We start from the raw sequence: 14,792 nt of genomic DNA on the forward strand, positions 1-14,792 counted from the left end.
GGACAGAACGGGTAAGGGAGGAGGGGGTGAGAAAGTAATGGAAGGGGGAGTGAGTAGGTAGGGGAGGGGGGGTTGAGAGGGTGAGGGTAAGGGGGAGTGAGTGACAGGACGGAGGAGAGGGGCAGAGGGAAGGGGAGGAGTGGTTAAAGGGTAGGGGGAGGGGATGAGAGACAAGGGAGAGGGGAGCGTAGGGTAGGGGATGGGAGGGGAGGGAGAGAGAGGGGTGTCATCATCGCTTCTTTCCTCCCCGACCGATCATCCTTTTCTTCCCTTTTTTTATCCCATTTCGTCAAACCTCAAAGTTTTAATACCACTCAGATCTGGTAATGAAACACCTCGTAACGCATTTTATAACTCCTTTTTGCCTAATATTCTCAAACCCAAATAAACCATATACACACTACCTCCTCTTAAGCCACCGTTCATTAATATTTTGGCTTAGTTTACTTTATCACAGCAAAGGCAAGCAGCTCAAGGGCAAAAACAAAAGGTAAATAATAAAAAAAAGTCTGCTAAGTTCTCCCTCGTAAAAGAAAACGGAATGAGTGGCCAGAAGAGAGGGTTAACTTAGGTAGGTGAGGTGTCTTGATGTTCGCTCCCCTCTTGAAGTTGGGGGTCAGCTGGCTCGGCTCCCTTCCTCCTTTTCCTTTTCCCTCCTTTCCCTCTTCCTCCTCCCTCCCACCCTCCCACCTCTACCTTCCCCCTCCTTTCCCTGTTTCTCCCCTAAAGGTCTTGCACTCTGATGTTCTGGTTCGTGTTGGTTAATCTATTCTGGGTTATGGCTAGCCTGATATCGTTGTTACATCCTGTCCTACCCCTTTCTAAACCGCTGAAAAAATATGTATTCCTTTAGACAGACTAGTTTCTCTCAGGTAACTTTTTTTCTTCATTTGTTTAAACCCTCCGCAGTGATACGACTTTTTTTTTTTCGTCTCTCGGTGCCTCGTGATTGGCCGGACCTCTTCTTGCCTCTGTATTGTTGGTTTTACACGTCAACGCTTTCCCTTAAGTTCGTTGCGGTTTCGGACTTTCTTCACCCTCGCCACTTCTTTGATCCCTCTCGTGTTTTAAGCTACTCTGGAACTCTGGCACTCGAAGGTATCTATCGTTCGTTGCGGTTTCGGAAATGTGGTGGGTGGTGGCTTTTCTTAACCCTCGGCACTTCTTTGGTTCCTCCCGTGTTTTGAGCTACTCTGGAACTCTGGCACTCGAAGGTATCTATCTTCATCCTGTCGCCACCCACCAGGCAGACCAAGGGAGACATGGAGGCAGTGTGCTGAAGAGAAATTGGCAGAATTGGGCATTGGAGAGGCTGGGGCAAGGGGCATTGAGTGGAGGCAGTGTGCTGAAGAGAAATTGGCAGAATTGGGCATTGGAGAGGCTGGGGCAAGGGGCATTGAGTGGAGGCAGTGTGCTGAAGAGAAATTGGCAGACTTGGGCATTGGAGAGGCTGGGGTAAGGGGCAGAAGTAGTTGGAAACGTATCATCGACCGTCCACCCTCTTAGGAGATTATACGAGAATCTGACTTTTTAACAGATGATGATAATGATACTGATGATGACGATAGTGATGATTTCTGTCGACAGGTCTTACCCATGTTTATATACAAATGTCCATTCACCTCCGCGGTATAGTGGTTAACGTCCCTAACTACGAGTCTGGTTTCGAATCCCGGCCTGGACAGTCGGTGTGCAGCCCATCCAGTTGTTTATCTGTCTTCTCGGGATGGTCGATACATGGGTGCCTCGGGAAACCTGTGGAAGAAGGACTGTGGTAACTAGGATGCTTATTTCAAATCACCCGGATGTTACTCAGGGCATGTATCGGGTTAAATGGCTCTCCCTCACCACAGGACAACGGAACGGAGATGAGCACCGCCGCCACGCGCAGTTATAGCATATACTCCCAACTTTGCCTTTACCTTGACGCAGGGTCGATGCCTTAGGGGTAGTGGCTCGGGGATTAAGGGCCGTATTTTAAGACACCATCGCTTCTCACATCAACTATTTCTAAAGGTCAAAGAGGGGGTCAATCTGTTTTTCATGAGTGTTTTTTAAGGTTCATGGCACAGAAGAAGTGTCAAACTACCACCAGGGTCATAAAACTACCCCTGGAAAGGCCTACAGCTCCTACGAAAGCCTTGTCAAATATGTGAACTTGGGCGACGAAATGTTTTAAAATACGACTCTCAGACCGGATGCCATTCCTGACGTCACGCGGCGCCAATGGGATTCGAACCGCCTCGCTCTGGCTCATAATTTCTAACTACTAACTGGGAGCATACTTCCGGGGGTTCGTCACTTCACTCACTCGCCGCCCATACTTCTGACGGTCCCCTTGAACAAGCTCGACCCTGGCTGTTGCGGCGCCTAACCTCAATCACTCACTCACTTGAACGAGGTCCAGTCGGCCTATCAATCTTAAATCCCTCCCGGCAGGATCGATCGACTAACCCCAGCCATGACTTGCGTGGGCGTCCCCTTGGTCTCTTAACCCCTTGAGTGCGGATTTCCTACAAGAAGACATCACCAAGCTACAGGAATGGAACAAAAAGTGGCTGCTACAATTCAATGAAGAAAAACGTAAAGTCATGCACATTGGGAGGGGATATCCAGCATACCAATACCACATGGGAAACAGTCCACTATCCACCACAGAGGCAGAGAAAGACCTGGGAGTGTATGTTACCAGGCAATACCACATGGGAAACACTCCACTATCAACCACAGAGACAGAGAAAGACCTGGAAGTGTATGTTACCAGGCAATACCACATGGGAAACACTCCACTATCCACCACAGAGGCAGAGAAAGACCTGGAAGTATATGTTACCAGGATACCAGTGAAAACCAAATCCGTGCCAATCGCAGCAGACGAGATAACTTCCATGATAACAGATATATATACGACAACACTTAGCGGGTAAAGCACGGAGGAGTGTCTTACGAGTCCAGACAGTAAACAGGAAACTCGTGGAGATAAGCGTCAGGTGTCAGGTGCAGCATCGGGATGATGAGAGTATGATGTCATGTAAATGTGATGTGTTTGTCCAGCGACGACTTCCGGTAGCCCTTGCCAGGTGCTGTCCTCCCTCACGTCAAGGTGAAGTGAAGGTCGTGCCGTGACGGCGGTGGATCGCTCTCAGCTAACGTCACCACCACGTTTCTTACCTTCCCGTGGCTGTGGCGAGCACCGTAACACCTCGCTGGATTCCGCAAACCTTTAGGGTCATTAAAATACCTGTAGTGGTATTGCTGTTTTATGGTTTGAAAGCGTCTGGTATTAAAAAAAAGACATGCTATTTACAACGATTAATCATCTTTAGCAACAAAAAAAGACAAAAATTCGGTCAGGTAGAAGGTCAGGTCTGAGTTGGGTCAGGTCAGGTCAGGCACGATGGTGTTCGGTAAGAGCGTCACAGGTAGCGGGCTCTATCGGGGGCGGCCACCGCTAGTTGCAGACCACCTTCTCGCAGCACTGCGGGTACGGCTGCGACATGTCCTGGAGGACGCTGCAACCAGGCGGCGGCGCGATGACACCGCACCTGTCAAGGGCAGGCGTTATGAAAACAATTTGTCCTGATACCTGAATCACAGAAGATTCGTCAGGAATTGACAATTTTAGAAAAAAGAGCCATATATATATATATATATAAATATATATATATATATATATATATATATATATATATATATATATATATATATATATATATATATATATATATATATACACACACACACACACACACACACACACACACACACACACACACACATATAAAAATGATCCTTCATGTATTAATTCTCATTCTGTGAGAGATAATGTTGCAAAAGAGGAAATCATAAGATAGAGGAAAACTTTTAATGGCTTCAAAATATGACTGCTGCATAAGTCCGGTGTACTCACGAGACATAGGTAATGGCCGTGCCCACTCCCGGAACCTTCACGCAGGACACCTCCGCGCAGCCCGGCAGCTGGAAGCTGTGCCCCTCCTCCACGCGTATGCCAACTTCCTTGATAAAGCACGTGTTGGGGTGGTCTGGAGACACAAAAAGAAGGTTCTGTTCTCAGAAGTATACATCACAGCGTCTTTTCACTTGCGTCAGAACTTCGAGTAGGTATTGTTCTTACTATTGTTTGATTTAATGCAACAGTTGGAGGGTGAAGAGCAAGATCACTGTAAGCTGCTGAACAGGAACTTTTCCTGTTACTGCAACACTAAACTCTTACCTGGATCATTGACGATTTCACTCGTTGCGGCGGCCTCGGCCTGGGGCGGGGCTGGCAGAAGCACCAGCAGCACCAGCACAGACCCCGTCAGCAGCACGGGTCGCAGCATCCCCATCGTTGTGGCTCTGGGTGGCGACTGCCTTCAGGGAGCGACTCGGAAGATATATGTATATATACATTTCTTTCTGGATTTCATTTCCGGTGATAAGGAGGACTGCGGAAGACACTCAGTTACGAGGCTTCTCTGGCTGTCATGTTTTCGTGATCAGTCGTTTTAGGACAACTTGCTTGCTTTACTCAGTGCAGCGTACTGGCACGTATTTAACACTCATTCAAAATAAAAGTTTAATCATTGGAACATCGTTTCACTTTATTCAAAACCAACTGTGGACATGATGACACTATAAAACTATAGTACCTCTCCCTCTCTACAAAGGTGGCAGCACGATGACCTCGGAAACAGAGGCGCAGCGCTGACAAACAACGCGTGACTGGCGAGCCAAGATAAATTACATCTACAGAAAGATTAGAAGCGTTCATTTGGCTGATCATGAAGGGAAATGACTCATGTGGTTACTGGAATCGCGGGAAAGACTTGTGTCAAATCCGTGAGACTGAATCGAGGCCAACAACCTGCATAGTCCGTGTGTGCCAACTCCGGCTTTGGGGACATGTGACACCTTGCCCAGTCGACCTCCTCACAGGGTTGTCTCTGAAAATGATGATAACGTTGATGATGATGATGATGATGCCGATGATGACCCAGTCTGCGGCCAGAGAACAGTGTCGGTGGTGCTCGGCAAGCTTCACACCATCACCGTCACCTTCACGTCGGAGAAAATGTCTAATGGAATATCAACCCATGAATGGCAGAATAATATATTGCAGGCTGGAGTGAAGAACAAGAGCAAGAACAAGAACATGAACAGCAATTAAAACCAGAACAAGTAAAAGGAAGAAAATTAGAGGAAGAAGAAAAAGAAGAAGAAGAAGAAGAATGAGACGAAGAAAAGGAAAAAAAAAATGGCGAAAGGAGAAAAAAAGAAGAGGAAGTTTGAGCGGCTCTTAGATTACGTCACCGCCACGGTCCTCGCCTTCCCGTGGCTGTGGCGAGCACTGTAACACCTCGCTGAATTCCGCAAACCTTTAGGGTCATTGAAACACCTGTCGTGGTATTGCTGTGTTATGATTTGAAAGCGTCTACATTGAAAGAGATGCTGATTCCAAACAATTAGGCATCTTTGACAACAGATAATGACAAAAATTCGGTCAGCCAGAAGGTCAGGTCAGAGTTGGTTCAGGTCAGGTCAGGCACGATGGTGTACGGTGAGCAGGTCAGGGGCAGACCACCTTCCCGCAGCACCTCGGGTACGGCTGTGTCTTGTCTTTGATCAGTCTGCAGCCTGGCTCAACACCGATGAGACCGCACCTGCCGAGGACAGACTTTTGTGAAAACATAATATGCCTTGATACATGAAACGAGGAAAATGCATAATGAGGAAATCATCAGATGGAGGAAGACTCTTAACGACTTTAAAATATGACTGCTGAATATTTGTTTTTTTCAGCAAGGGCGGCAGCTCAAGGGCAATTAACAACAACAAAAAAAAAAAAAAAAACCCCGCTAGACGCTCCTCCAACAAAAGAAAAATAGAACGAGAGGCCAAAAGGGAAGTCAATTTCTCGTGGAGAGGTGTCTTGATTCTTTCCTCTTGGAAGAGTTCAAGTCATAGGCAGGAGGAAATACAGACGAAGGAAGGTGTTCCAGAGTTTACCAGCGGAAGGGATAAAATAGTGATGCTGTTTAACTCTTGCAATGAAGACAAAAAGAGAAGCAACATTGTGGCGTAATTCAAGAGGTAGGAAACTGCTAGTAAGAGAGAGTTGATGAGACGAAGAGCCTTTGACTCCACTCTGTCTAATTTGGCTGTATGTGTGGAGCTACAGATGAGTTGTATACAAGACCCCTGCATATGGACAACATTTGGGAGGGGGAAAAGAACTGGCGGAGACGATACAGAACGCCCAACCTCGAGGAAACTGATTTAGGGAAAGTGCGGTGTACTCACGTCGCATAACGAATGACCATGCCTTCACTTGAATACTTTGTGCATTCTGCCATCCCGCAGTACGGCATCTGCCAAGTGTGCCCTTCTTTCACGCGTATGCCAGATTCCTTTATAAGGCACGTGTTGGGGTGGTCTGAAAGGACAAGAGAAGGTTTCAACCTCTGTTCTCAAAAGTACACACCAAAGTTTTCTTTCACTTGCGTCAGAACTTCCAGTAGGTATTGTTCCTGCTATTATTAAATTTAATGAAACAGTTGGAGGGTGAAGAACATGATCACTGTAAGCTACTGAACAGGAACTTTACCTGTTACTGCAACAATAAACTCTTACCTGGATCATTGACGATTGCCCATGCCAAAGCGGCCTCGGCCTGATGCGGAGCGGTCAGAAGCACCAGCAGCACCAGCACAGACCCCGTCAGCAGCACGGCTCGCAGCATCCTCATCGTTGTGGCTCTAGGTGGCGACTGCCTTCAGGGAGCGACTTAAAGATACATATACATTGTTTTGGAGATTTCATTTCCTGTGATAAAGAAGACCACGCATGACACTCAGTTACGATGATTCTCTGGCTATTAATTTTTCGTGATAAGACATTTTAGGACAACTTGCTTGGTCTACTCAGTGCCGCGTTCTAGCACATAATCTGAACACACATAAAAAACAAAAGATTAATAATTCGAGCATCAAGATCAGTGTCATCTTATTCAGCACCATCTGTGGACCTGACGTCACATCTCCTGTTATACATCATCCTCTCTACAACGGCCACAACAAGATGGCTTTCGAAACTGTGGCTCGGTGCTGGAAGTCTCCCAACGCGTGACTTGTTTAGTTTTGTGGTGAGCCGAAATAAATTACATGTACACAAAGATTAGAAACTTATATGTGACTGATCATGAAACGGCCTGACACTTGTACCAATGAGAACTGCTGGCAAGTCTTCTTCTTCGTCTTCTTCTTCTTCTTCTTCTCCTTCTTCTTCTTCTTCTTCTTCTTCTTCTTGTTCGTTTTTGTTCTTGTTCTTCTTGTTCATGTTCTTGTTCTTGTTCTTGTTCTTCTTGTTCTTGTTCTTCTTCCTTCTTCTTCTTCACCAAAGTACCAAAGGCACCAAAGTATCGTAAACAACCAACCAGTAGAGCCCGCCCGTCATACACCAACGCCCCCAACAGAAAACACACGCAGACACCGGACTACTGTGCCTCGAAGCACTGAAGTCAAGAAGGACATTTCTGTCCTATACACCAACGCGCGGAGCTTAATACCCAAACGGGATGAGTTACTTGCCTACGTTGACGTAGAAAGTCCGGACGTGATTGCCATCACCGAAACGTGGGCCACCTCTGACCACCTAATGACCGAATTCTCAATTCCAGGCTACGAGAGCTTCTACAAAAACAGACTTCACAAGAAAGGAGGAGGTGTTATCTGTTACGTCAAGAACAAATACCCTGCCGTGGAAGTAACCAAAAGGGACTCAGAGAAATATGACACAGTATATGTTGAACTGGAGACTAGCAAGCACAACAAAATAACGATTGGAACCGTTTACAGACCTCCAAAGCAACAAGAAGCGGACGACGAAGCGCTGTACGAAGAAATCCACACCGTAACGCAATACAAACAATCAGTCATTATCGGGGACTTTAACTGTGCCAACATTGACTGGACCACGATGATTGGAGATCGGGAGGGTAACAGATTGCTCGAAATGTTAGAAGACACTTTTCTTACTCAGATTGTTACCCAACCGACGAGGGAAAATAACATATTAGACCTAGTACTCGTGAGTGATTCAGATCTCACACGTGAATGTCAAGTCGGCGAAAAGCTGGATGGTTGCGACCATCACCTAATCCGCCTAAATATCAGAACAGACCATGAACTCACCGAAAACACGTCAAAGATTCCAGACTACAAAAGAGCCAATTTTAATTTCGCTCGTGAGCTGCTAACCCAGACAACTTGGGAACCCATGACCTACACTCCTGTGGACGGAGCGTGGAATGGCTTCAAGAACAAACTCCTGGAGGTAGAGAGAACAACTGTTCCCATGAAGACAAGGAGAACAAATAATGCCACAAGCCCACCATGGATGACTACCCAGGTTCGACGGGCGATTAATTTAAAGAAGAGAAAATACAACTCGCTCAAAGAAAACGGCACTGACGAGGCACGCGAACAATACCATCAAAGCCTCAGAGCTTGCAGAACACTCATTCGCCAGCGTAAACGCGACTATGAAAAGCAAATTGCACGCGAAGCCAAGTCCAACCCGAAAAAGTTCTTCACGTATATAAGAACCAAAAAGAAGACAAAAAGCAATATCGGTCCCTTAAAAGATGAAAGTGACGTACTAACACAGGACAGTAGACAAATGGTCGAAATCCTAAACAGAAACTTCGCGTCTGTGTTCACGGTCGAGAATACCCAGTCCGTACCCGAGAGCCCTAACCCACCGATGGGAATCACTCCTTAGAAATTGGCACAATCGAAGAACGGGATGTGAAGAAGTACCTAGACAAACTCGAGACAAACAAGTCCACCGGACCCGACGACTTGTCACCCAGGCTGCTCAAGGAACTCAAGCAGCAAATCCTCAAGCCACTCACCACCATCTACAATCTGTCACTACAACAAAACAAAGTCCCAAAAGACTGGAAACAAGCGAATGTAACTCCGATCTACAAAAAGGGAGACAAAACTGTGGCCCTAAACTACAGACCAATCAGCCTGACCTCTGTGGCGGGAAAAATCCTCGAGAAGATCGTCAGAGACAAACTCGTTAGGTTCCTTGAAGACAACAACATCATTTCCGATGCTCAGCACGGTTTCAGGAACAAGCGCTCATGCTTAACCAATTTATTGGACTTCTTCCAAGGTATCTATGAAAACTGGGATAATCATATCCCCAGCGATGTTATATATCTAGACTTCAGAAAGCCTTTGACAAAGTGCCACACGAAAGACTCCTCAAGAAACTCAAGTCGGCGGGATTAGGCTGCAATCTGACAGCGTGGATCAAGGACTGGCTCACTGGAAGAAAACAACGAGTTGTACTCAACGGACAGGCCTCCGAGTGGCTCCCGGTCACAAGTGGAGTGCCACAGGGGTCAGTGCTGGGACCCATACTTTTCATGATATATATCAACGACCTAGAACTAGGATTGAAATCCAATCTTTCAAAATTTGCCGACGACACAAAGGTGGGTGGGAAGGCCCTCACAACGGCAGACTGCGAAATTATCCAGAGAGACCTGGATCAGATCACTCAGTGGTCAGAAAAATGGCAGATATCCTTCAACACTGCCAAATGTAAAGTAATGCATATCGGATCCAGAAACAGCAACCACACATACCACATGGGTGGCGAACCACTACATGTTGTGCAAGAGGAAAGAGACCTCGGGGTCACCATCAGCAGTGACTTGAAACAAATAAAACACTGCAAGTCCGCCTGTAAGAAAGCCAATACAATGCTTGGGTTCATATCGAGGAACTTCGAATACAAGACGCCGGGAGTTATGTTATCCTTGTTCAATTCGCTGGTAAGGCCCCACCTGGAATACGCCGTGCAATTCTGGTCTCCTAATTACAGGAAAGACATTGAATTACTTGAGAGAGTACAGCGCCGCGCCACGAAGATGATACCATCACTGAGGACGAAGCCCTATGAAGAGCGACTCGAGCGACTCAACCTCTTCACGTTGGAAAAGAGACGCCTGCGGGGAGACATGATACAAGTCTTTAAGTACCTGAACAAGCTCAGCAACGTTGATCACTCCAAACTCTTCACGCTACAAACCAACCTGAGAACAAGAAACAACGGAAAAACAATTCAAGCAAGGCGATGCAATACCGACATCGGCAGGAGTTATTTCTCGAATAGAGTTGTTCGCCACTGGAACAGCCTTCCTGCAGAAGTGGTTAGCGCAGAGACCATCAACTCCTTCAAGAAACGCATTGATCGCCACTTTGCTGCATCGGGAGTGAACTGAACGCTCCCAAGAGTAGATACACAAGTGCTTTAATCCTTCCCTGCAAGCCACTCCTATGGCAAACGGATTGATTAAATCACTGAACGCAGGCAGCCTAGTAATGAGCCAACAGGCTTCCTGCTGCCTGCTAGTCCATGTTTCCATGTTTCTATCCTTCTATTTTTTTTCGTGTCCTTCGTGGGTTGACATTCCCATAGACTTTATCTCCTACGAGGTGGAAATTGTCGAGTGTACCAACCCCGTCTGTGTTCTGGCCGCGGGCTGGGTAACAGGGCGGCAGGTGGCGAGGGTAATAAACGTAACTCAATCTGCATATACCATTTAGCATTTCAAGGAGAGTTAAATGAACCGCCCTCGCTAATTCATTACTATAATCCCGTGTGTCTCTGTGGCTTCGCTCTACGAGTTTGTATTTCTGGCTTTGTGGTGGTGGTTGTTCTGCACTTATACAGAAAATATTTATGTGTGTATATCTATCTGTATCTATCTATCTATCTGTCTGTCTTATCTATATATCTGTCTGTCTGTCTGTCTATCTAAAGCCCTCTAAGCTCTGTTCCAGCAATAAGTAGTTAGTAAGAGAGGTTAGAATAGAGAGGTCAATTTCGGATGGAAAGAGATGGGAGAGACGACAGAGATGGAGGGAAGTGACGGTCTAGATAAAAACCGATACAAAAAAAGGAGATGAAGTAAAATAGATGAAGAAAAGCAGGTGAAGAAAATGAAAAGAAGTGAACAAAATGAACAAAAAGATGAAGAAAAAAAAGATGAACGAAATGAAAAAAGGATAAAATGTAGAAAATAGAACAAAATGAAAAAAAAGAAAAAAATGAACAAAATAAAGAAAAGTTGAACAAAATGAAAAAAAGATGAACAAAATGAAAAAAAAGATGAACGAAATGAAAAAAAATGGAACAAAAAGAAAAAAAGATAAACAAAATGTAGAAGAATAGAACAAAATGAAAAAAAAAATGAAAAAATGAAAAAAATGAACAAAATAAAGAAAAAAAAGATGAGCAAAATGAAAAAAAGATGAACCAAATAAGGAAGATGAACAAAAAAAGTGACAGACTTAAAAAATAACCGTTACAAATAAAAAACAAGACGCAAGGGGATGGCGCTCAGGAGATGATGTGATGAAATTAAGAAGCTTACGGAGCGCTAACAACGAAACGAGAGGCGCTAATCGAATGAAAGGAAAAGTTTTGGATAGGCCTATGTTCTGCTGTGAATGGTACACGCTGCTGCTGATGCTGATGATGATGTTGACGTACAAATCGCATAAGACACCCGAGATTGAGTTAGTGATTCTTAACTTTTTCTGCTAACAAGATTATGAATGAAACACGCCTTATCTTCTTCCTTTCCTTAGCGTCGTCCGTGTATTAATAAATGTACAAACTCGAGGGAAATAAGGTAATCCCGTATCTCTTAGATCTCCTTGAAATCTAGTTACGTTAAGTTTATTTTATACGTTTTTTCTCCTATGGCTGGGTAGGCATTCTGGGTGAGGCCTGATGTTCCACCCCAGCCCATTATGGCGCAGGCAAGTGTTTTCAGTGGCGCCATCTTGCTTGACTCATGCTCTCCCCCGGAATTTATATTTGAGCCTCTTTTTTTGAGAGAATCTAGAGTCCGGGTTGATAGTTGGTCTTCCGGACAGCTTGTGGGTAGTCTCAGGTTGGTATTCTTATGATATGCTTCCACCTCTCGCATCAGTTATTTCCAGAGGCCGCAAAGGAGATCAGTTGGTTTCTAATGAGTGTTTTTTTAGGTTCATGGTACAGAAGAAAGGTCACTCTACCAGAAAGCTCGTAAAACTACCCCTGGAAATGCTCGAAATTCCCACGAAAGTCTAGTCAAATATACCATGCGACAAAAAGAAAGCGAGAAGGAAGGGAAGAAAGAAGTCAGGAGATAAAGAAAGAAAGAAAAGAATGGAAGAAAGAAAGTGAATGAAAAATAAGGTAGAAAGAAAGAAAGATGGAACGAAGGAAGGAAGGAAAAAGGAAAACAAGAAAGAGATAAAGGAAGAAAAAAAAAAACCATGGCGACTATTAGTAAACAAGTATAGCATGGTCAGCAGCAGCAGCAACAGTAACTAGTGGCTTTGTTATGTTGCTGTTATTACTATTATCATTATTATTATTATTATTATTATTGTTGTTGTTGTTGTTATTGTTGTTGTTGTTGGTGGTGGTGGTGGTGATGGTGACTATTGACATCGCGGGAACTCGTATTGATTAAAGACGCAAGGATAGGAAGGAAGGAAGGATGGAAGGAAGGTAGGAAGGAAGGAAGGGAAGGAAGGAAGAAAGGAAGGAAGGAAGGAAGGAAGGAAGGAAGGGAAGGAAGGAAGGAAGGAAGGAAAGGGAAGGAAGGGAAGGAAGGGAAAGGAAGGAAGGAAGGAAGGGAAGGGAAGGAAGGAAGGAAAGGAAGGAAGGGAAGGAAGAAGGAAGGAAAGGAAGGGAAGGAAGGAAGGAAGGAAGGAAGGGAAAGGAAGGAAGGAAAGGAAGGGAAGGAAGGAAGGAAGGGAAGGGAAGGGAAGGGGACGGAAGGGAAGGAAAGGGAACGGAAGGGAAGGGAAGGGAAGGAAGGGAAGGGAAAGGAAGGAAAGAAAGGGAACGGAAGGGAAGGGAAGGAAGGAAGGGAAGGAAGGGAAGGAAGGGAAGGAAAGGAAGGGACAGGAAGGGAAGGGAAGGGAAGGGGAAGGAAGGGAAGGAAGAAGGAAGGGAAGGAAGAAGAAAGGGAAGGAAGAAGGAAGGGAAGGAAGGAAGAATGAAGGAAAGGAAGGAAGGAAGGAAGGAAGGAAGGAAGGAAGAAGGGAAGGAAGGAAGGAAGGAAGGAAGGAAGGAAAGGAAAGGAAAGGAAGGGAAGGAAGGAAGGGAAGGGAAAGGAAAGGGAAAAGAAGGAAGGGAAGGGAAGGGAAAGGAAGGAAGGAAGGGAAGGGAAGGGAGGGGAAGAAAGGAAAGGAAAGGAAGGGAAGGAAGGAGAGAGAGAGTGGCGAGAGAGATTTTTCCTCCGGAGAGAGAGAGAGAGAGAGAGAGAGAGAGAGAGAGAGAGAGAGAGAGAGAGATTATAATTCATATATTTTTTCAACTTTATCACATATTCCAACGACTTGCGTATTTTTTTTTTTTACGGTCAAGTCGTGTGTTATAAATACTCTACTGCCTGACATTCCATGAATTTACTAAAGTATTCAGTAGTTTTTGAAGTGCTTTTATGAGTCAGTTACTTGTATAAATGATAAAAAAGCAGTAGTTTTTGAAGTGCTTTTTTAAGTCAGTTACTTGAACAAATGATGAAAAAGTAAAGGTATATCAGAAATGACGTTTTTTTGCAGCAAAGGAGACGGCTCAAGGGCAACAAAAAGGAAGTAGAAAAAAAAGCCCGCTGCTCACCGCTCCCACAACAGACAGAAGTAAAGAGTGGCCAAAAGGGAGGTCAGTTTCGGGTGGGAGGTGTCTTGATATACTTACAGACAGATGGATGGATATGTACGTAGTGTATTCACCACGCTTTTGAAATCTGCAACACATACTTCGCAAAAGCTCCATTAGGTTAGGTTAGGTTAGGTTAGGTTAGGGGTTAGGTTAGGTTAGGCTAGGTTAAGTTAGATTAGGTTAGATTAGGGGTTAGTTTAGGCTAGGCTAGGTTAGGTTAGGTTCGGCTATGTTATGTTAGGGGTTAGGTTAGGTTAGGTTAGGTTAGGATAGGTTAGATTAGGCTATGCTTGGTTAGGTTAGGTTAGGTTGGGTTAGGTTAGGCTAGGTTAGGTTAGGTTCGGTTAGGCTAGGTTAGGTTTGGTTAGGTTAGGTTAGGTTAGTCGACGACATGCAATGCTAGAAGACCTGAAAGGCATTTAGTGAGGCATCATACGTCACAGTGAGGTTAAGAAGATTTGTGATGCATTCATAACATTGCCTGACGGACATGTCTTGTACTATTAAAGTCTTGTAAAGAGGAAGGAAAGTGGACCTGGATTCTTAAGTGACAAGAATCTAGAGCAGGTAATGTAGGAAAAACTATTAAGCATCCACTAAAGAGCAACAAATATCATTACTAGTCGAAGTATGATATTTTTCGGCCACCTCTTCGGATTCTTTACAGGAGCAGCGAGTAGCGGGCTTCTTTTATTGTTTCGTTTTTATGTGTCCTTGTGCTGTTTCCTTTGATGTAAAAAAAATAAAAAAATCCAAAAACAGACCAAACTTCTGCACTAACACCGCTTAACATGAAGAGAACCATACGCTATCCTATCATTCCTTACGCACAATACAACCACTTGACGCCTCACAAAATATTTAGGAGAGCCAAGAAGCGCACCTGATTATTATTATTATTATTGTTGTTATTACTATTATTATTATGAAAACGAAGCAGGTAGAAGGAGGTGTGCGGGTTCTGTAAACACCTTCTTCATGAGTCACTAGACACTTGAGACGCCGAGAAAGAGAAAAGGCAAGTAGAAGCAATAAGGAGAAAGAGA

At 44.8% G+C, this 14,792-nt stretch overlaps 2 protein-coding genes across 2 annotated transcripts; both read right to left on the minus strand.

Annotated features, from left to right (window-relative positions):
- Positions 1-3,247: 3,247 nt before the first annotated feature.
- Positions 3,248-5,250, minus strand: LOC126988779 (U-scoloptoxin(16)-Ssd1a-like). The gene is made up of 3 exons (XM_050847178.1): positions 4,235-5,250; positions 3,911-4,043; positions 3,248-3,545 (listed from the first exon to the last, which is right to left on the minus strand). The coding sequence occupies exons 1-3, from the start codon at positions 4,347-4,349 to the stop codon at positions 3,452-3,454; spliced, it is 342 nt and encodes a 113-aa protein (XP_050703135.1). The 5' UTR covers positions 4,350-5,250; the 3' UTR covers positions 3,248-3,451.
- A 154-nt stretch (positions 5,251-5,404) lies between these two features.
- On the minus strand, positions 5,405-6,800 carry LOC126988778 (venom toxin OcyC11-like). Its single transcript, XM_050847177.1, has 3 exons — positions 6,634-6,800; positions 6,304-6,436; positions 5,405-5,663 (listed from the first exon to the last, which is right to left on the minus strand). The coding sequence occupies exons 1-3, from the start codon at positions 6,746-6,748 to the stop codon at positions 5,570-5,572; spliced, it is 342 nt and encodes a 113-aa protein (XP_050703134.1). The 5' UTR covers positions 6,749-6,800; the 3' UTR covers positions 5,405-5,569.
- Positions 6,801-14,792: the final 7,992 nt, after the last annotated feature.

This window comes from Eriocheir sinensis, chromosome 70, assembly GCF_024679095.1.
Source record: "Eriocheir sinensis breed Jianghai 21 chromosome 70, ASM2467909v1, whole genome shotgun sequence".
Lineage (NCBI taxonomy): Eukaryota > Metazoa > Arthropoda > Malacostraca > Decapoda > Varunidae > Eriocheir > Eriocheir sinensis.

Coding starts and splice junctions, on each gene's coding strand:
- LOC126988778 (XM_050847177.1), bottom strand. CDS start 6,748: ATGAGGATGCTGCGAGCCGTGCTGCTGACGGGGTCTGTGCTGGTGCTG. Junction 6,437..6,633: donor GGCAATCGTCAATGATCCAG/GTAAGAGTTTAT, acceptor TTGTCCTTTCAG/ACCACCCCAACACGTGCCTT. Junction 5,664..6,303: donor ATGGTCATTCGTTATGCGAC/GTGAGTACACCG, acceptor TGTCCTCGGCAG/GTGCGGTCTCATCGGTGTTG.
- LOC126988779 (XM_050847178.1), bottom strand. CDS start 4,349: ATGGGGATGCTGCGACCCGTGCTGCTGACGGGGTCTGTGCTGGTGCTG. Junction 4,044..4,234: donor TGAAATCGTCAATGATCCAG/GTAAGAGTTTAG, acceptor TTGTGTCTCCAG/ACCACCCCAACACGTGCTTT. Junction 3,546..3,910: donor ACGGCCATTACCTATGTCTC/GTGAGTACACCG, acceptor TGCCCTTGACAG/GTGCGGTGTCATCGCGCCGC.